Source organism: Ranitomeya imitator, chromosome 8, assembly GCF_032444005.1.
Source record: "Ranitomeya imitator isolate aRanImi1 chromosome 8, aRanImi1.pri, whole genome shotgun sequence".
NCBI classification, from domain to species: Eukaryota; Metazoa; Chordata; class Amphibia; order Anura; family Dendrobatidae; genus Ranitomeya; species Ranitomeya imitator.
Genome location: NC_091289.1, coordinates 163,650,027 through 163,673,340, shown reverse-complemented (window position 1 = coordinate 163,673,340; position 23,314 = coordinate 163,650,027). Strand labels below are relative to the sequence as shown.

At 42.7% G+C, this 23,314-nt stretch overlaps 1 protein-coding gene across 1 annotated transcript in view; it reads right to left on the bottom strand.

Moving 5' to 3' along the window:
• CACNA1E (calcium voltage-gated channel subunit alpha1 E) overlaps positions 1 to 23,314 on the bottom strand; it is a 782,868-nt gene that overhangs the window by 112,019 nt on the left and 647,535 nt on the right. The window contains exons 10-14 of the mRNA XM_069737731.1: positions 20,310 to 20,425; positions 17,915 to 17,968; positions 17,642 to 17,731; positions 17,336 to 17,545; positions 16,179 to 16,291 (exon numbers count right to left, since the gene is read on the bottom strand). Of these exons, the coding sequence (XP_069593832.1) occupies positions 16,179 to 16,291; positions 17,336 to 17,545; positions 17,642 to 17,731; positions 17,915 to 17,968; positions 20,310 to 20,425 (583 nt within the window). The remainder of the gene's footprint in view (positions 1 to 16,178; positions 16,292 to 17,335; positions 17,546 to 17,641; positions 17,732 to 17,914; positions 17,969 to 20,309; positions 20,426 to 23,314) is intronic.

Below are 23,314 nucleotides of genomic sequence, written 5' to 3'. Positions count from 1 at the left end.
GCTGCAGTCAGATTCTCTGGGGCGATGGTGGCGCAGCAAAGATGGTGCAGCTCCCCATGGGTAGAGCTAGCCCCAGGGCAGTTATAGGGTTAAGTGGTAAGATGGCGGTTGTGGTTATGCTGTGCAGGTGATGCAGGAATAACTCAAAGGAAACAGCAAGGTGCAGGTTCCACTTTTACTTACAGTTCTCCAGTCCACAAATGCCAGCCGGATGCTGTGTCCTTCAGGTCAGTGGTCCACCAAACTCCCAGGTAAATTGGGGTGCACCTTTCCAGGACTCCTTTCTTATGCCTTTCTCTGGCTGGTTCACTATGCTGGCTTCCACTTCTCCTGCCCAGCTCATCACCCACAGTGTCCCAAGCCAGCAGCCCCAAACCTGGTCGGGCGACGTCCTCTGAGTCCCCTGGATTCTATCGGGCTGTTTTTTTGGCGAGTTATGGGTAGATGTGGCTGTGACTCCTACAGACGTTACAGCCTCTGGTTTCTTAGCTGAACTTGAAGCTTTCCACTAAGTTGGGGCCGGTCCCTCGACTGCGACCTGGTCCCTTCACCTGGTGATGGTCAGCGTGGATGCGGGTCCCATGGGTGGCTTCTGCACTTCCCATGCCCCTCGGACACCTTCTGTCCTCCTGGGAGCTTCTTTCTGCCTCTCCCTCACACTTCTCTCGTCTGGCTGTCAGGAGCTACAGACCCTCATGTCTGCTCAGCTCCACTTCTCCTCACAGACTCCTCTGCCTTCTAAGCCCTCTACATTTTCCTACCTACTCTATCTATTCTCACCACCCATTCCTATCCAGCATGGGATGAGGCCTTCCTCCCTAAGGGTACACCCAGGTGCCCCGACAGAACTGGTGTGTGTTGGATGTGAGTGTTAGAGTCCTGGGTAGTGCCCCCTCCTTACTTGAGAGTGGGATACCACACCTCTGGATGAGGTGCAGTACCTCTGTGGCGACTGGACCCCAGGGGCGCCTCAATAACCTTTACCAGACTGATAGATCTGAATTACTTTGTTTCTCATTTCTTCCAGAATTTCTTTGGATAGTGACATGATGTCTAGCTTTTGGAGATCTTTTGGTCTACTTTACTTTGTAAGGCAGTAATCAGGTGTGTTTGTGCCTAGCAAATTTCAAATCAGCTTATCACACTTAATTTCTGTCAAATCACACTTAATTTCTGACTTAAAGGGGGGAGCAATCACGTTTTTACACAGGGTCCTGTAGGTTTAGATTTCTTTTCCCTTAATAATAAAGACCCCCTCACATAAAAACTGCATTTTGTGTTTACTTGTGTTATCTTTGTCTAATATTTAAATTTGTTTGGTGATATGAAACATTTAAGTGTGACATACATGCAAGAGAATAGGAAATCAGGTAAGGAACAAGCAGTTTTTCACACAATTGTACATATATATATATATATATATATATATATATATATATATATATATATACTAGCTGAAGAGCCCGGCATTGCCTGGGCATAGTAAATATCTGTGGTTAGTTATAGCACGTCACTTCTCTTATTTTCCCATCACTCCTCTCATTTTCCCAATCACATCTTTAATTTTCCCCCTCACATCTCTCATTTTCTCCCTCACACCTCTCATTTTCTCCCTCACTCCTCTCATTCCCGCCTAACACTTGTCATTTCGACCTCACATCTGTCATTTTCCGATCACTACACTATTTTCCCTCACTCCTCTCATTTTGCACTCACACCTTTTCATTTTCACCTCACACCTCTCATTTTCACCTCAGTATATACATGTTTGTCATCTCCCTTATATATAGTATACACCTGTATGTCATCTCCTGTATATAGTATATACCTGTATGTCATCTCCCCTGTATATAGTATATACCTGCTGTGTGTCATCTCCCCTGTATATAGTATATACCTGTATGTCATCTCCTCCTATATATAGTAAATACCTGTATGTCATCTCCTTCTATATATAGTATATACCTGTATGTCGTCTCCTCCTGTATATAGTATATACCTGTGTGTCATCTCCCCTGTATATAGTATATATCTGTGTGTCATCTCCTCCTGTATATAGTATATACCTGTATGTCATCTTCTATGTATAGCATATACCTGTATGTCATCTCCTCCTGTATATAGTATATACCTGTAGGTAATCTGCTCCTGTATATAGTATATACCTGTGTGTCATCTCCTCCTGTATATAGTATATACCTGTATATCATCTCCTCCTGTATATAGTATGTACCTGTATGTCATCTCCTCCTCTATATAGTATATACCTGTGTGTCATCTCTCCTGTATATAGTATATATCTGTGTGTCATCTCCCCTGTATATAGTATATACCTGTGTGATCTTTAGACCTCGTTAACACATTATTTGCTCAGTATTTTTATCTCAGTATTTGTAAGATAAATTGGCAGCCTGATAAATCCCCAGCTAACAGGAAGCCCTCCCCCTGGCAGTATATATTAGCTCACACATACACATAATAGACAGGTCATGTGACCGACAGCTGCCGTATTTCCTATATGGTACATTTGTTGCTCTTGTAGTTTGTCTGCTTATTAATCAGATTTTTATTTTTGAAGGCTAATACCAGACTTGTGTGTGTTTTAGGGCGAGTTTCGTCTGTCAAGTTGTGTGTGTTGAGTTGTGTGTGGCGACATGCATGTAGCGACTTTTGTGAGATGAGTTTTGTATGGCAACATGCGTGTAGCAACTTTTTGTGTGTCGAGTTGCATGTGACAGGTTAGTGTAGCAAGTTGTGTGCAGCAAGTTTTGCGCATGGCGAGTTTTGCACGTGGTGAGTTTTATGTCTGGTGCCTTTTGAGTATGTGCAAGTTTTGTGTGAGGCAACTTTTGCATGTGTTGCAAATTTTGTGCATGTGGCAATTTTTCCGCGTGTGCAAGTTTTGCGTGTGGCGAGTTTTCCATGAGGTGAGTTTTGCACTTGTGGCGAGTTTTGCGTGAGCCTAGCTTTTGCATGTGGTGAGTTTTGCACGTGGTGAGTTTTGAGCGGCGACTTTTGTGTTTCGACTTTTATGTGGCGAGGTTGGTGTATGTGTGGTGAAATGTGTGCTGAGGGTGGTATATGTGTTCAAGCACGTGGTAGTGTGTGGCGCATTTTGTGTGTGTGTTCATATCCCCATGTGTGGTGAGTATCTCATGTCGGGGCCCCACCTTAGCAACTGATCGGTATATACTCTTTGGCGCCATCGCTCTCATTCTTTAAGTCCCCCTTGTTCACATCTGGCAGCTGTCAATTTGCCTCCAACACTTTTCCTTTCACTTTTCCCCATTATGTAGATAGGGGAAAAATAGTTTGGTGAATTGGAAAGCGCGGGGTTAAAATTTCACCTCACAACGTAGCCTATGACGCTCTCAGGGTCCAGACGTGTGACTGTGCAAAATTTTGTTTCTGTAGCTGCGACGCCTCCAACACTTTAGGCTATGTTCACACTTTGCAGATTCCACTGCGGATTTTTCCGCAGCAGAATTCCAAAATCCGCAGTGAAAACCGCAACGCGTTTTCACTGCGGATTTATCGCGGTTTTTACTGCGGTTTCTTCTGCGGATTTTCATCTGCAGTTTTCTATTGGAGCAGGTGAAAATCCGCAGAAAAGAAGTGACATGCTGCGGAATGTAATCCGCAGCGTTTCCGCGCAGTTTTTTCCGCAGCATGTGCACTGCGTTTTTAGTTTCCCATAGGTTTACATTGTTCTGTAAACTCATGGGAAACTGCTGCGGATCCGCAGCGGTCAAATCCGCTGCGGATCCGCAGAGAAATCCGCAAAGTGTGAACATAGCCTTTCCTTTCACTTTTTTCCCCATTATGTAGATAGGGGCAAAATTGTTTGGTGAATTGGAACGCGCGGGGTTAAAATTTCACCTCACAACGTAGCCTATGACGCTCTCGGGGTCCAGACGTGTGACTGTGCAAAATTTTGTGGCTGTAGCTGCGACGGTGCAGATGCCAATCCCGGACATACACACACACATACACACACACACACACATTCAGCTTTATATAGTACATATATATATATATACTAGCTGAAGAGCCCGGCGTTGCCTGGGCATAGTAAATATCTGTGGTTAGTTATAGCACCTCACTTCTCTTATTTTCCCATCACGCCTCTCATTTTTCCATCACGCCTCTCATTTTCCCATCACGCCTCTCATTTTCCCCCTCACTCCTCTTATTCCCCCCTAACACTTGTCATTTCGACCTCACATCTGTCATTTTCCGATCACTCCACTATTTTCCCTCACTCCTCTCATTTTGCACTCATACTTCTCATTTTCCCCTCAGTATATACATCTTTGTCATCTCCCTTATATATAGTATACACCTGTATGTCATCTCCTGTATATAGTATATACCTGTATGTCATATCCCCTGTATATAGTATATACCTGTATGTAATCTCCTCCTGTATATTGTATATACCTGTGTCATCTCCTCCTGTATATAGTATATACCTGTATGTCATCTCTTCTGTATATAGTATATACCTGTATGCCATCTCCTCCTATATATAGTATATACCTGTATGTCATATCCTGTATATAGTATATACCTGTATGCCATCTCCTCCTGTATATAGTATATACCTGTAAGTCATCTCCTCCTGTATATAGTATATACCTGTATGTCATCTGCTCCTATATATAGTATATTCCTGTAAGTCATCTCCTCCTGTATATAGTATATATGTGTGTCATCTTCCCTGTATATAGTATATACCTGTATGTCATCTCCTCCTGTATATAGTATATACCTGTATGTCATCTCCCCTGTATAGAGTATATACCTGTATGTCATCTCCCCTGTATATAGTATATACCTGTGTGTCATCTGCTCCTGTATATGGTATATACCTGTGTGTCATCTACCCTGTATATAGTATATACCTGTATGTCATCTCCTCCTGTATTAGACCTCGTTCACACGTTATTTGGTCAGTATTTTTACCTCAGTATTTGTAAGCTAAATGGGCAGCCTGATAAACCCCCAGCCAACAGGAAGCCCTCCCCCCTGGCAGTATATATTAGCTCACACATACACATAATAGACAGGTCATGTGACTGACAACTGTTGTATTTCCTATATGGTACATTTGTTTCTCTTGTAGTTTGTCTGCTTATTAATCCGATTTTTATTTTTGAAGGATAATACCAGACAGTGTCAAGTTGTGTGTGTTGAGTTGCGTGTGGCGACATGCATGTAGCGACTTTTGTGAGATGAGTTTTGTGTGGAGACATGCGTGTAGCAACATTTTGTGTGTCGAGTTACATGTGACAGGTTAGTGTAGCAAGTTGTGTGCAGCAAGCTTTGCGCGTGGCGAGTTTTATGTGTGGTGCGTTTTGAGTATGTGCAAGTTTTGTGTGAGGCAACTTTTGCATGTGTTGCAACTTTTGTGCATGTGGCAATTTTTCCGCATGTGCAAGTTTCGCGTGTGGCGAGTTTTCCATGAAGTGAGTTTTGCACGTGTGGCGAGTTTTGCGTGAGCCTAGTTTTGCATGTGGCGAATTTTGTGCGTGGCGAATTTTGAGCGGTGATTTTTGTGTTTTGACTTTTCTGTGGCGAGGTTGGTGTATGTGTCGTGAAATGTGTGCTGAGGGTGGTATATGTGTTCAAGCACACGGTAATGTGTGGCGCATTTTGCGTGTGTTCATATCCCCGTGTGTGGTGAGTATCCCATGTCGGGGCCCCACCTTAGCAACTGTACGGTATATACTCTTTGGCGCCATCGCTCTCATTCTTTAAGTCCCCCTTGTTCACATCTGGCAGCTGTCAATTTGCCTCCTACACTTTTCCTTTCATTTTTTCCCATTATGTAGATAGGGGCAAAATTGTTTGGTGAATTGGAACGCGCGGGGTTAAAATTTCGCCTCACAACATAGCCTATGACGCTCTCGGGGTCCAGACGTGTGACTGTGCAAAATGTTGTGGCTGTAGCTGCGATGGTGCATGTGCCAATCTCGGACATACACACACACATACACACACATTCAGCTTTATATATTATACTAGCTGAAGAGCCCGGCGTTGCCTGGGCATAGTAAATATCTGTGGTTAGTTATAGCACGTCACTTCTCTTATTTTCCCATCACGCCTCTCATTTTCCCAATCACATCTTTAATTTTCCCCCTCACATCTCTCATTTTCTCCCTCACACCTCTCAATTTCTCCCTCACTCCTCTCATTCCCGCCTAACACTTGTCTTTTCGACCTCACATCTGTCATTTTCCGATCACTACACTATTTTCCCTCACTCCTCTCATTTTGCACTCACACCTTTTCATTTTCACCTCACACCTCTCATTTTCACCTCAGTATATACATGTTTGTCATCTCCCTTATATATAGTATACACCTGTATGTCATCTCCTGTATATAGTATATACCTGTATGTCATCTCCCCTGTATATAGTATATACCTGCTGTGTGTCATCTCCCCTGTATATAGTATATACCTGTATGTCATCTCCTCCTATATATAGCATATACCTGTATGTCATCTCCTATATATAGTATACACCTGTATGTCATCTCCTCCTATATATAGTATATACCTGTATGTCATCTCCTTCTATATATAGTATATACCTGTATGTCATCTCCTCCTGTATATAGTATATACCGGTGTGTCATCTCCCCTGTATATAGTATATATCTGTGTGTCATCTCCTCCTGTATATAGTATATACCTGTATGTCATCTTCTATATATAGCATATACCTGTATGTCATCTCCTACTGTATATAGTATATACCTGTAGGTAATCTGCTCCTGTATATAGTATATACCTGTGTGTCATCTCCTCCTGTATATAGTATATACCTGTATGTCATCTCCTCCTGTATATAGTATGTACCTGTATGTCATCTCCTCCTTTATATAGTATATACCTGTATGTCATCTCCTCCTGTATATAGTATATACCGGTGTGTCATCTCCCCTGTATATAGTATATATCTGTGTGTCATCTCCTCCTGTATATAGTATATACCTGTATGTCATCTTCTATATATAGCATATACCTGTATGTCATCTCCTCCTGTATATAGTATATACCTGTAGGTAATCTGCTCCTGTATATAGTATATACCTGTGTGTCATCTCCTCCTGTATATAGTATATACCTGTATGTCATCTTCTATATATAGCATATACCTGTATGTCATCTCCTCCTGTATATAGTATATACCTGTAGGTAATCTGCTCCTGTATATAGTATATACCTGTGTGTCATCTCCTCCTGTATATAGTATATACCTGTATGTCATCTCCTCCTGTATATAGTATGTACCTGTATGTCATCTCCTCCTTTATATAGTATATACCTGTGTGTCATCTCTCCTGTATATAGTATATATCTGTGTGTCATCTCCCCTGTATATAGTATATACCTGTGTGATCTCCTGTATTAGACCTCGTTAACACGTTATTTGCTCAGTATTTTTACCTCAGTATTTGTAAGATAAATTGGCAGCCTGATAAATCCCCAGCCAACAGGAAGCCCTCCCCCTGGCAGTTTATATTAGCTCACACATACACATAATAGACAGGTCATGTGACTGACAGCTGCCGTATTTCCTATATGGTACATTTGTTGCTCTTGTAGTTTGTCTGCTTATTAATCAGATTTTTATTTTTGAAGGCTAATACCAGACTTGTGTGTGTTTTAGGGCGAGTTTCGTTTGTCAAGTTGTGTGTGTTGAGTTGTGTGTGGCGACTGTTGTGAATTCTGTGGCTGAATTCACTCCTGTGGTCACAAGTGGTACTGCAGCTTCTGAGCTTCCTCCCTCAGGTGTTCTGGTGAGCTCGTTAACTGCTTCATTACTTAACTCCGCCTGATGCTGCTATCCTTGCTCCTTGTCAATGTTTCAGTGTTGGATCTGAGCTTCTCCTGATTGTTCCTGTGACCTGCTGCTCTGTATAGCTAAGTGCTTTTTGCTTTTTTGTTGCTTTTTTTCTGTCCAGCTTGTCTTTTGTTTTGCTGGAAGCTCTGAGACGCAAAGGGTGTACCGCCGTGCCGTTAGTTCGGCACGGTGGTTTTTTTTTGCCCCCTTTGCGTGGTTTTGCTTTAGGGTTTTTTGTAGACTGCAAAGTTCGCTTTACTGTCCTCGCTCTGTCCTAGTATATCGGGCCCCACTTTGCTGAATCTATTTCATCCCTACGTTTTGTCTTTTCATCTTACTCACAGTCATTATATGTGGGGGGCTGACTTTTCCTTTGGGGAATTTCCCTGGGGCAAGTCAGGCCTATTTTTCTATCTTCAGGCTAGCTAGTTTCTTAGGCTGTGCCGAGTTGCCTAGGTAGTTGTTAGGCGCAATCCACAGCCGCTTTTAGTTGTGTTTAGGATAGGATCAGGTGTGCAGTCTACAGAGTTTCCACGTCTCAGAGCTCGTTCTTGTATTTTTGGGTATTTGTCAGATCACTGTGTGCGCTCTGATCGCTAAGCACACTGTGTTTCTGGATTGCCTTCATAACACCTGTCATTAGCAAACATAACAGGCGACATGCATGTAGCGACTTTTGTGAGATGAGTTTTGTGTGGCAACATGCGTGTAGCAACTTTTTGTGTGTCGAGTTGCATGTGACAGGTTAGTGTAGCAAGTTGTGTGCAGCAAGTTTTGCGCATGGCGAGTTTTGCGCGTGGTGAGTTTTATGTCTGGTGCCTTTTGAGTATGTGCAAGTTTTGTGTGAGGCAACTTTTGCATGTGTTGCAAATTTTGTGCATGTGGCAATTTTTCCGCATGTGCAAGTTTTGCGTGTGGCGAGTTTTCCATGAGGTGAGTTTTGCACTTGTGGCGAGTTTTGCGTGAGCCTATTTTTTGCATGTGGCGAGTTTTGCGCGTGGTGAGTTTTGAGCGGCGACTTTTGTGTTTCGACTTTTATGTAGCGAGGTTGGTGTATGTGTGGTGAAATGTGTGCTGAGGGTGGTATATGTGTTCAAGCACATGGTAGTGTGTGGCGCATTTTGTGTGTGTGTTCATATCCCCATGTGTGGTGAGTATCCCATGTCGGGGTCCCACCTTAGCAACTGTACGGTATATACTCTTTGGCGCCATCGCTCTCACTCTTTAAGTCCCCCTTGTTCACATCTGGCAGCTGTCAATTTGCCTCCAACACTTTTCCTTTCACTTTTCCCCATTATGTAGATAGGGGAAAAATAGTTTGGTGAATTGGAAAGCGCGGAGTTAAAATTTCACCTCACAACATAGCCTATGACGCTCTCAGGGTCCAGACGTGTGACTGTGCAAAATTTTGTGGCTGTAGCTGCGACGCCTCCAACACTTTTCATTTCACATTTTCCCCATTATGTAGATAGGGGCAAAATTGTTTGGTGAATTGGAAAGCGCGGGGTTAAAATTTCACCTCACAACGTAGCCTATGACGCTCTCGGGGTCCAAACGTGTGACTGTTCAAAATTTTGTTTATGTAGCTGCGACGCCTCCAACACTTTTCCTTTCACTTTTTTCCCCATTATGTAGATAGGGGCAAAATTGTTTGGTGAATTGGAATGCGCGGGGTTAAAATTTCGCCTCACAACATAGCCTATGACGCTCTCGGGGTCCAGACGTGTGACTGTGCAAAATTTTGTGGCTGTAGCTGCGACGGTGCAGATGCCAATCCCGGACATACACACACACACACATACACACACACACACATACACACATTCAGCTTTATATAGTAGATATACTATATAATTGTGTAAGGGTCAATTCCGTCTTTCTGTCTGTCTTTCTGTTACAGATATTCATTGGTCGCGGCCTCTGTCTGTCATGCAATCCAAGTCGCTGATTGGTCGTGGCAAAACGCCCACAACCATTTCAGCAATGCCCGCAGTCCGGTGGCAATATGGCTGCTCTTTCCTCCCCGCAGTCAGTCAGTGCCCGCTCCATACTCCCCTCCAGTCAGCCCTCACACAGGGTTAATGCCAGCGTTACCAGAGCGCGGTGTAACGCACTCCGGTTATGCAGCTATTAACCCTGTGTGACCAACTTTTTCCTATTGATGCTGCATATGCAGCATCAATAGTAAAACGATCTAATGTTCAAAATAATAATAATTTAAAAAAAAAACCTTATTCTCACCCTCCGCCGTCGCACCCTCTCCTCGACAGTGCAGGTTCCGCTTCCAAAGATGGTATGGGAGAAGGAACTTCCATGACGTCACGGTCATGTGACCGCGACGTCATCACAGGTCCTGCGCTCATACCAATCCTGGGACCGGACACCGCACACAAGCGCCGGAACTACAACGGGCTCTTCGGATGGTGAGTATGTTTCTTTTTTATTTTTTAACCTATTACATACGTGGCTGGGCAATATACTACGTAGCTGGGCAATATTCTACGTGTCTGTGCTGTATACTACGTGACTGGGCAATATACTACGTGTCTGTGCTGTATACTACCTGACTGGGCAATATACTACGTGTCTGTGCTGTATACTACGTGACTGGGCAATATACTATGTGTCTGTGCTGTATACTACGTGACTGGGCAATATACTACGTGTCTGTGCTTTATACTACGTGGCTCTGTGCTGTATACTACGTTGCTGTGCAATATACTACGTGTCTGGGCAATATACTACGTGTCTGTGCTGTATACTACGTGGCTCTGTGCTGTATACTACGTCGCTGTGCAATATACTACGTGGCTGGACAATATACTACGTGACTGGGCAATATACTACGTGGCTCTGTGCTGTATGCTACGTCGCTGTGCAATATACTACATGACTGGGCAATATACTACATGTCTGTGCTGTATACTATGTGGCTCTGTGCTGTATACTACGTCACTGTGCAATATACTACGTGGCTGGGCAATATACTACGTGACTGGGCAATATACTACGTCACTGGGCAATATACTATGTGACTGGGCAATATACTACATGGCTCTGTGCTGTATACTACGTGGCTGGGCAATATACTACGTGGCTCTGTGCTGTATACTACGTCGCTGTGCAATATACTACGTGACTGGGCAATATACTACGTTGCTGGGCAATATACTACGTGACTGGGCAATATAGTACGTGGCTGGGCAATATACTACGTGGCTGGGCAATATACTACGTGACTGGGCAATATAGTACGTGGCTGGGCAATATAGTACGTGGCTGGGCAATATACTACGTGGCTGGGCAATATACTACGTGGCTGGGCAATATACTACGTGACTGGGCAATATACTATGTGTCTGTGCTGTATACAACGTGACTGGGCAATATACTACATGTCTGTGCTTTATACTACGTGTCTGGGCAATATACTACGTGTCTGTGCTGTATACTACGTGGCTTTGTGCTGTATACTACGTTGCTGTGCAATATACTATGTGTCTGGGCAATATACTACGTGTCTGTGCTGTATACTACGTGGCTCTGTGCTGTATACTACGTCGCTGTGCAATATACTACGTGGCTGGACAATATACTACGTGACTTGGCAATATACTACGTGGCTCTGTGCTGTATACTACATCACTGTGCAATATACTACATGACTGGGCAATATACTATGTGACTGGGCAGTATACTACATGTCTGTGCTGTATACTATGTGGCTCTGTGCTGTATACTACGTCACTGTGCAATATACTACGTGGCTGGGCAATATACTACATGACTGGGCAATATACTACGTGACTGGGCAATATACTAGGTGACTGGGCAATATACTACATGGCTCTGTGCTGTATACTACGTGGCTGGGCAATATACTACGTGACTGGGCAATATACTACGTGGCTGGGCAATATACTACGTGACTGGGCAATATAGTACGTGGCTGGGATATATAGTACGTGGCTGGGCAATATAGTACGTGGCTGGGCAATATACTACGTGGCTGGGCAATATACCACATGGCTCTGTGCTGTATACTACGTGGCTGGGCAATATACTACGTGACTGGGCAATATACTACGTCGCTGGGCAATATACTACGTGACTGGGCAATATAGTACGTGGCTGGGCAATATACTACGTGGCTGGGCAATATACTACGTGACTGGGCAATATAGTACGTGGCTGGGCAATATACTATGTGGCTGGGCAATATACTACGTGGCTGGGCAATATACTACGTGGCTGGGCAATATACTACGTGGCTCTGTGCTGTATACTACATGACTGGGCAATATACTACGTGGCAGGGCAATATTCTACGTGGCTGGGCAATATACTACGTGGCTGGCCAATATACTACGTGACTGGGCAATATACTACGTGGCTGGGCAATATACTACATGGCTGGGCAATATAGTACGTGGCTGGGCAATATACTACGTGGACATGCATATTCTAGAATACCTAATGCGTTAGAATTGGGCCACCATCTAGTATATATATATATATATATATATATATATATATATACATACAGTGGGTACGGAAAGTATTCAGACCACTTTAAATTTTTCACTCTTTGTTTCATTGCAGCCATTTGTTAAATTCAAAAAGTTCATTTTTTTTCTCATTAATGTACACTCTGCACCCCATCTTGCAAATTTATTAAAAAAAAAAACTGAAATGTCACATGGTCGTAAGTATTCAGACCCTTTGCTCAGACACTCATATTTAAGTCACATGCTGTCCATTTCCTTGTGAGCCTCCGTGAGATGGTTCTACTCCTTCATTGGAGTCCAACTGTGTTTAATTTAATTGATAGGACTTGATTTGGAAAGGCGCACACCTGTCTATATAAGACCTCACAGCTCTGTGCATGTCAGGCCAAAAGAGAATCATGAGGTCAAAGGAACTGGCCAAGAGATCAGTGACAGAATTGTGGTAAGGCACAGATCTGGCCAAAGTTACAAAATAATTTCTGCAGTACTCAAGGCTCCAAAGAGCACAGAGGCCTCCATAATCCTTAAATGGAAGAAGTTTGGGACCACCAGAAGTCTTCTTGGACCTGGCCATCCAGCCAAACTGAGGAATCGTGGGAGAAGAGCCTTGGTGAGACATTTAAAGAAAAACCCCAAGATCACTGTGGCTGAGTTCCAGAGATGCAGTATTGAGATGGGAGAAAGTTCCACAAAGTCAACTATCACTGCAGCCCTCCACCAGTCGGGCCTTTATGGCAGAGTGGCCCGACGGAAGCCTCTCCTCAGTGCAAGACATATGAAAGCCCATATAAAGTTTACTTAAAAGTACATGAAGGATTCTCAGACTATGAGAAATAAGATTCTCTGGTCTGATGAGATGAAGATAGACCTTTTTTGTGATAATTCTAAGCAGTATGCGTGGAGAAAACCAGGCACTGCTCATCACTTGCCCAATACAATCCCAACAGTGAAACATGGTGGTGTCAGCATCATGCTATGTGGGTGTTTTTCAGCTGCAGGGACAGGACGACTGGTTGCAATTGAAGTAAACATGAATGTGGCCAATACAGAGATATCCTGAATGAAAACCTCTTCCAGAGAGCTCTGGACCTCACACTTGGCAGAAGGTTCACCTTCCAACAAGACAATAACCATAAGCACACAGCTAAAATAACAAAGGAGTGTCTTCAGAACAAAGGAGTGTCTTCAGAACAACTCTGTGACCATTCTTCACTGGCCCAGCCAGAGCCCTGACCTAAACCCAATTGAGCATCTCTGGAGAGGCCTAAAAATGGCCGTCCACCAACATTCATCATCCAACCTGACAGAACTGGAGAGGATCTGCAAAGACGAATGGCAGAGGATCCTCAAATCCAGGTGTGAAAAACTTGTTGCATCATTCCCAAGAAGACTCATGGCTGTACTAGCTCAAAAGGTGCTTCTCCTCAATACTGAGCAAAGGGTCTGAATACTTATGACCATGTGATATTTCAGTTTTTCTTTTATAATAAAACTGCAAACATTTCTACATTTTTGTTTTTTTCTGTCAAGATGGGGTGCAGAGTGTACAAAAATGAACTTTTTTGAATTTAACAAATGGCTGCAATGAAACAAAGAGTGAAAAATTTAAAGGGGTCTGAATACTTTCCGTACCCACTGTATATATATATATATATATATATATATACAGTACAGACCAAAAGTTTGGACGCACAGTCTCATTTAAAGATTTTTCTGCATTTTCATGACTATGAAAATTGTACATTCACACTGAAAACATCAAAACTATGAATTAACACATGTGGAATTATATACTTAACAAAAAAGTGTGAAACAACTGAAATTGTGTCTTATAATCTAGGTTCTTCAAAGTAGACACCTTTTGCTTTGATGACTACCTTGCACACTCTTGACATTCTCTTGATGAGCTTCAAGAGGTATTCACCGGGAATGGTTTTCACTTCACTTCACAGGTGTGCCCTGTCAGGTTTAATAAGTTGGAATTCTTGAATTATAAATGGGGTTGGGACCATCAGTTGTGTTGTGCAGAAGTCTGGTGGATACACAGCTGATAGTCCTACTGAATAGACTTTTAGAATTTGTATTATGGCAAGAAAAAATCATCTAAGTAAAGAAAAACGAGTGGTCATCATTACTTTAAGAAATGAAGGTCAGTCAGTCCGAAAAATTGGGAAAACTTTGAAAGTTTCCCCAAGTGCAGTGGCAAAAAACAACAAGCGCTACAAAGAAACTGGCTCCCATGAGGACCGCCCCAGGAAAGGAAGACCAAGAGTCACCTCTGCTTCTGAGGATAAGTTTATCCGAGTCACCAGCCTCAGAAATCGCAGGTTAACAGCAGCTCAGATTAGAGACCAGGTCAATGCCACAGAGAGTTCTAGCAGCAGACATATCTCTACAACAACTGTTAAGAGGAGACTTTGTGCAGCAGGCCTTCATGGTAAAATAGCTGCTAGGAAACCACTGCTAAGGACAGGCAATAAGCAGAAGAGACTTGTTTGGGCTAAAGAACACAAGGAATGGACATTAGACTAGTGGAAATCTGTGCTTTCGTCTGATGAGTCCAAATTTGAGATCTTTGGTTCCAACCACCGTGTCTTTGTGTGATGCAGAAAAGGTGAACGGATGGACTCTACATGCCTGGTTCCCACCGTGAAGCATGGAGGAGGAGGTGTGATGGTGTGGGGGTGCTTTACTGGTGACACTGTTGGGGATTTATTCAAAATTGAAGGCATATTGAACCAGCATGGCTACCACAGCATCTTGCAGCGGCATGCTATTCCATCCAGTTTGCGTTTACTTGGACCTTCATTAATTTTTCAACAGGACAATGACCACAAACACACCTCCAGGCTGTGTAAGGGCTATTGGTCCAAGAAGGAGAGTGATGGGGTGCTACGCCAGATGACCTGGCCTCCACAGTAACCAGTCCTGAATCCAATCGAGATTGCTTGGAGTGAGCTGGACCGCAGAGTGAAGGCAAAAGGGCCAACAAGTGCTAACCATCTCTGGGAACTCCTACAAGACTGTTGGAAGACCATTCCCGGTGACTACCTCTTGAAGCTCATCAAGAGAATGACATGAATGTGCAAAGCAGTCATCAAAGCAAAAGGTGGATACTTTGAAGAACCTAGAATATAAGACATTTTCAGTTGTTTCACACTTTTTTGTTAAGTATATAATTCCACATGTGTTAATTGATAGTTTTGATGCCTTCAGTGTGAATGTACAATTTTCATAGTCATGAAAATACAGAAAAATCTTTAAATGAGAAGGTGTGTCTAAACTTTTGGTCTGTACTGTATGTAGTGTATATTTGCGGAGTGAGCTGTTTTTTTTGCATCATTTTGGTGTACATATAGCTTTCTGATGATTTCTCTTTATTTCTGGCAAGGTGGCCAGAAAACAACAATCTATTTTTTTTTTCTTTGCGTTCACCGTGCAGAGATTAGAGCTGTTGCTGTACGTCCTGGATACCCTGTGATCCGCTTACGCTATTGTCATGGGATTCTATAAGTTAAAAGGGATTGTTCAAAGCGAAAAAAAACATTTAGAGACATGAAGCCTCGGGCTGCCTCGGTGTCTCCGAATTTAATAATGGGTGTCTTCTAATCTTCAAGCTGTCCGCCTCTAATCTTTCAATATTTAATATTGCGAGTCAGATCTCTATGTCGGAAAGCGGAGTAAATCTAGCAGGATAACTCCGCTGATACAGTGACGTTGCGATGAGTTGCGATGCGTTGCTCTGTACTGGGTGTACTGTTACATTTTTCACTTTGCTTGGTACAAGTTTTAGAAGAAAGAAGTTTCTCACCCCGCAGTCGAAACAATTAAATGATGAGTGGAAGTAGAGGCGAGGGCCCATCCCGTACATCTTGAGGGACATCTCCACCAAAAATAATCCAAGAAACAGGAATTCTGCATTGTCTGTAAATAAACCATATTCCCAGCCCACCAAAAAAAACAACAACATTGTTTAGATCAATATTAGAATTGTATAAACTGTATAATGAAATGTATGGGACAATCCTTAATTGTGAAAGGGACCATGCAAACTGGGAGACGTCAACCAAACTGGGCTGCTCTGATAAGGTGTTATCTGAGCATGCTCATGTGGTAACCGAGTGTTTTCAGCGTGCTCGAAAAATATGTTAGAGTCCCCACGGCTGCATGTCTCGCAGATGTTCGACAGCCACAACACATGCAGGGATTGCCTAATAAACAGACAATCCCTGCATGTGTTGCGGCTGTTGAAAAGCCGTATGGACTCGAACATATTTTTCGAACACGCCAAAGTCACTTGGTTAGCACATGAGTATGCTCAGATAACACCTTAACCGATCACGTTCACTAATCACAGTTCAGGATATTAAAGAAAAAAAAATGTTGTAGCCCTGTGAAACAGCGGGGGAACTAATTAAATTAATAAATTAATAAATTTGCTTCTTACTCCTCCTGGACTGATCAGTCATTCTCAATATTCTCAATTCACAGGTAAAATCTGTCTTCAGTGAAAATAGACTTTCACATTATTAAGATGGGAGATGATGACTGTTAGTGCTCATGGTGTTCTATGGAGAGGGGAGGAGCTAGAGAAATGACCTTTACACTTTCTCAGTCTTCACTGAATACCGAGTTTACAAAGTGAAAGCTCAGTCCTGGCTGAGAAAGAAGCAGATTTCTCTGATAAGATATATTGCAAAGTTGCTCATTTTTATGTGCACAATTGATTCATGAAATAAAACTTAATATGACCGATACTCTTTAAATATTAACAAGTCACACAGGCTCATATAACCCCAACACATTTGTTAAAATAATGATAAAGAGGACAGATCCTTTAATGTGCAACATTATTTTTGCAATGCTATGTGAAAACAATTGTTCTTTGAAGAAAAGCTATGAATCAATACTTTCCTGATTATACATTTCTAACACATGCTTCATAAAGCAAAACGTAATAAAACTCACATAGAATATTGGAGAGCCACTGTGCCTGGTCGTGGTGAACAATGGCCACGCAGGCAGTGTTGAGAGCAACCACTCCTAAGACCATCCAATAGAAAACCGGAGACTTGATCATATGGCGTATGGATATTCGTAGCAATCTTTCTTTGTGACGAAAATAAGATGCACCGTCCATTTTGTTACTTTTAATACTAGCTCTTGCAAGAGGGGTGCCTGCAATGGGGACACATATTTAGGATGATGTTATGGCACATACAGTCCAGTCTGTAGAATACACATTATATCACGTCACTATGAATCTGTACCCACCGACAGAAGATATGTCAACGCAATGGTCCTCGTTTGTGTCCCGGTTCATAGCTTCTGTTCTACTTCGTTTAATCGTTGCTCTCCTGAGAACTGTAGACAAAATATGGGTAATTTCATCCTCTCCCGATACTCAGAGGACCAGATTATGGCACACAAAGGACAGCTCAGTAGGGTTTATCTTATAGGGAGCAGCACAAATATGCAAGTCGGACAGGATCCAAGGGAAATAAAAACTATAAAGGGCTTAAAGGCGTGAGAAATCAATGATCTTACCTTCTAAAGCTGAAGTCCCAGAATTTTTATTCTCTTCTGCTAACATAACTTCCTCTGAATGAAGAGAAACATGCAGATAAATGTGACAACTTGAATTCTTAAGTGACCATTATCAGAAGTGAAGACATGAACTACAACATTGTATGAATATTGGCTAAAGAATGGTCAGAGAGGTGGTCTGGGCTTATGATAGTGATGATCTATCTGTGGGACAGGTCATCTATCAGATCAGGGGGAGTCCAACACCCGGGATCCCCATTAACAGCTACACATATATCCAACTATGGACTCCGTTGGACTCCTCCATGGACTTTGTCTTTCTTATTCCATTCTCCAGACAGATCTCTTGCATCTGGACAGGTTCTCCAGACAGATCTCTCTCATCTGGACGGGTTCTCCACACAGATCTCTCTCATCTGGGCAGATTCTCCAGACAGATCTCTCTCATCTGGGCAGGTTCTCCAGACAGATCTCTCTCATCTGGGCAGATTCTCCAGACAGATCTCTCTCATCTGGACAGGTTCTCCAGACAGATCTCTCTCAACCGGACGGGTTCTCCACACAGATCTCTCTCATCTAGGCAGATTCTCCAGACAGATCTCTCTCATCTGGGCAGGTTCTCCAGACAGATATCTCTCATCTGGGCAGATTCTCCAGACAGATCTCTCTCATCTGGGCAGGTTCTCCAGACAGATCTCTCTCATATGGACGGGTTCTCCACACAGATCTCTCTCATCTGGGCAGGTTCTCCAGACAGATCTCTCTCATCTGGACGGGTTCTCCACACAGATCTCTCTCATCTGGGCAGATTCTCCAGACAGATCTCTCTCATCTGGGCAGGTTCTCCAGACAGATCTCTCTCATCTGGGCAGGTAGCACTAATAGCAATTCAGTCTCACCCCTAGCATTTTCTTCTGCAGGTAATCTTCCTAATGGCAACTTAGCTACTTGGCCTTGACCCCCACAGATGTAGCCTTGGGGCGCCTGAAGTGCCCATCAACACTTCAGATGGCAAAATCGCGCTACGCTCTTGGAGAAAAACCTCAATCTTTAGTGCCTTCAGTTCTCCTCCTAAGGCTCTTCCTGTTCTCATTAAAGGGGCACTGCTTCCTCCCGAAGGGACAGTCACAGCGGCAATATATTTTCTGTAACCTGGGGTGGATGATGCGCCCCACCTTTAGTTGCATTCTCTCTCGGGTAGCGTAGATCCTACCCGCTGAATTTGCACTCTGCCATTCACCCCAAATGGTGGGACATCTGCCTGTAAAAAACCTCAGCCATATCGATGGCTTGATCTTCATGGTAACCTCACCAGCACACACGCCACCTAGTCTTACTACAGATTATACCCTAAAACCCTGGGACAGCTAGGGCATGGCACACATGAACTGTGCTCATTGGCTCCGAACTAATGATTGCACGTACCCACAAATGCACATCTCACACCATAAGTGCACAGAAATAAACATGTTTCCAAAAACAAACACATGAAATCCAGCTGAAATGGAATAAGGATCCAAAGAGACAAACAAACATAACTCTGGATGGTTCTCTCTTGCAAGACAGTTAATGGGAAAAGGCTACATAATCCTTAACCCATTATCTACCAACGCCTAATCTTTAGCTTCTAGCAACTAAGATTTTATAATTTTTACAATTAGGTACAATTTTTTGTGTTGTGTTTGTAAAATTAATGTTATTCAAAATAGGAAATCATGTCATTGTCATTTTTAATTGAATATTGGGATGCCCTTTTCTGAAAAATCCATACTTGCCTGTACACTTATCTATAAAGCAAGTTGTAGCAATATTTTTTTTTTCAGATTTTCAAGCATTCAATGCAGAATGTTTGGTCTAATCTGCTAAACGCTAAATATCAAACCTTCACGTTGCTCATGACATCTTTAAAACTGCCTTAAAAATGTCGGAATTAAAGAGATTTCCTCCCTTGCCTCCCGGCTTTCTGCTTGCCTAGGTGCTTCTGACTGATTGACTGCTCTTCCCAGCGTCATCTTTGCGACTCTCACCCAAACTGTGTGCTTATCAATCCGATCTCCATAAGGCCAACTTTATAACAGTGACTACAAGCTCTATAGAAAAACTGTGTTCCTCGCCAAGGAGACTAACCACCACCGCTAGGCTGCAACGGTGGTCGGTAATCTAGGCAACCAGCAGTAAACTATAAAATTAAAAATAATATATGACAACAGAGAGGAATTTTAGTAATGAGGAGACAGCCCCTTTAATCTGGTAGATCAAGGATTTTGCTCATTGTATATAAAATAGTAAAGGTTTCTACTGTGGTTCCATGAATTGAAATGTTCCTAAACAGCACTTTAAAAGACTATTAAAAAGGCAAGTTTTGACATAAGGATTTTTGCAGTATTTCACTCACCAGCTTTATCTATCCAAGCCCGATATCCGTTCAGTTCCCTCTCAATCTGTTGCTGCCTGCGCAACTTCATGAAGGCCCGACGGTTCTCCACACGTTCTCTTTCTTTGGCAAATTCACTGCAATATGATGAGAAAAAAATTGTTTTTTTGGCACTAAAACTGCATAAATATTACATAAAGGTTTGAGAAAAGCTCTGGTTGGCCTCATCTACTGTAGCTCTTGAAGGATGGTTTGGACAAACCTGTAAAGAGCTCCTACTCTCAACAAGACATGTTAAGGGGGTCATATAGAATAAGGGCCGATCATCACATCTGAAATGTGAGGGAGCAGGAACAAGCACTGTTCCTTCCATTGGGGGAAATCAGGAGACCACATACACATTACATTAATGTCAATATAAACAGAACCTTCTACAAGTGTCTCCGTAAAGTCATGGTGCACTTTTGACCAGTCACAGGATCTATTTATAGGTTACATTTTGGCGCCATTTCTCTGGCCCAATCATATACAAGAACCAATCAAACAACACAAACTCATTTAAGCTGTTGCTGAGCCCCCAGTCAGATTAACCCCTGATAAACTGAACTCTGATGAATACACTGCCAGGTCTGTGACATCATGCAACCACAAGCTTATGCCAGCTGTGAGGTTTTCCATGCTATAAACGATGTGTGTTTGCTACAGATATGCTTCATGAGATCGACAATGATGCAAGGTTTTTGCAGAAGATTGTGTTTAGCGATGAGGCGACCTTCCATATCTGTGGACATGTCCATCGCCATAACCACACATTCATGTGTGGCTGCTGAACATCCTCATGCCTACGTTGAGTACGAATGTAACACCGCTAAAGTGAATGTGTGGTGTGGCCTGATGCATGATAAAGTGATAGGCCCATTTTTTTCGCAGAGCGGTCTGTGACGGCAAATACGTATCTTGACATGTTGGAATTGTATGCAGTGCCACAATTTCCAGAAGGTGTCATCTTTCAACAGCACGGCACTTCTCCACACTACACCACCATTGTTTGTGAGTTTCTGGATAGAACATTCCCCCGGCGGTGGATAAGCAGGGGTTCTGTCAAGCCATGGCCACCATGATCCCCGGATCTGACACCCTTAGACTTTTACTTTTGGGGTTATGTGAAACAACATGTGTACATTGAACGTACTGTATCAATGACATTAATCACTTAAAACAGAGAATCACAGACATTATTCACTCTGTTACACCAGACGTCCTTACCCATGTGTGGCAAGAACTTCACTATCGGTTGGATGTGTGTAGGGCAACAAATGGAGCCCACATCAAACTGCACTGAATAGGTATGAAACTGGGAGCATTTTTCTTTTTTTTGGAGCAGATTTCACATTTTAATAGTTTTTTGTTGCTTTCCATTGACTGCTTAAAAGTGCACCATGACTTTACGGACACACTGTACTTTAATGTGCATTTTGGTCTCTGGACTTTCCCCAACTGATGATGCAGAGAGAGCAAATATTGGACATGATGAATATGGTGGACATAGTTATTGGTCAAACAAGTGTTCTGCTGATCACTTTTAAGTACACCCTAATAGTTGAAGAGAAATCACATGTTGCTTCTTCATGGCACCATCACACCTACACATAGTTGTGCCTTAAATTTCTCGATTATCAGTTTAAATAAACATTCTCTATATTCTAATCTTGATATTTTGCAAAATGAGTGTGGCAGAAAGTGTGATCCATGTTGCGATCCATCATGCTGATGCAAGGTCTTGGAGTTAGCAGGCAGAAGCCCATAGATCATTGCATTGTGGGAACCCAAAATGATAATTTGGGGAATGCAGGATCAAGTAATTTCCAAACATACAATATATCTGGAGATTTACGGTACCTAAAAATGCATGCATTGCGCTGCACTAAGCATAATAAATACATATTCAATATTGTTGCCATAGCAAAATGCTGCAGTATACATTTCCTCTCATCACAAATGAATCTGCATTTGCCCGAGCTTTTTGACACTTTATCAGCCCCTACACACTGGAATATTCCGAATATTGAGGACAAAACACAACTAAGGAAAATTTTGACATGATGCTACAATCCCTATGGGCACTGCAGATATTCAAGGATGCAAACCAATGTCTAGTTAGTACTAACCCATCAGACCCCGTTTCTCCTTCCCCCACCCAAAACTAGCATTGCAGCACAAACAATAAGCTGTTTACACGTTCTGGAACTTTTGCTGTTGCCATGGAAACCAAGTGAAATTTGTAAAAACTGGGATAAGCAAATTCTAGATGCACAGGCGCTGATCAGTGCACCACCAGTCACACGGACAGAGCAATAAAGCTGCATCACAAGAAGAGGCAAATAACGTCCAGAGATAATAGAAGATATCCATAGTTAGAAAGACTAACAGCAAATATAGTGGAAAAAGTGCAGACATTTCCTACAAATAATGATGGTCAACCTCTTCTTGTTCATTTATGTCCTTCTCTGATTAATTAGTTATCTACATTTTTATTAATATTGATTTGGCTCACAAAATGATTTTGTTGAGAATGTTCCATGGACCTGTGATCTCCAGGCGAATATAAGAGCTGCCTTGCTGCCAACTGATTGTAGATCCATTGATGACTGTAGACTGCATGCACCAGTGATTGGGTCCACTGCCAGGACTACTGCTACATCCTTATCTATGGCTGCCCATCTAAAGCACCCATACACATTAGATAATGGTCAGTCGAACAATGATTTGGTCGATCGTTTGGCCGGCAGTCATCTTGGCTTTCTTCATTATACACAGAGCACTTGTTCGGCCGATCGCTCCTGTGTGCTTTATGGAAGACCCGGAGACAGACAATCATGTCTGCCGGCGGTCTATCTCGGGGAAACAAGGCGATTAACAGTCCAAAATCGAACATAAACAATATAGTTCTCCCTCGATGATCATTTGGTCAACGCCCTCATACACATTAGGATTTCGGCTGAATCTGTCAATATCGGTGGGTTCAA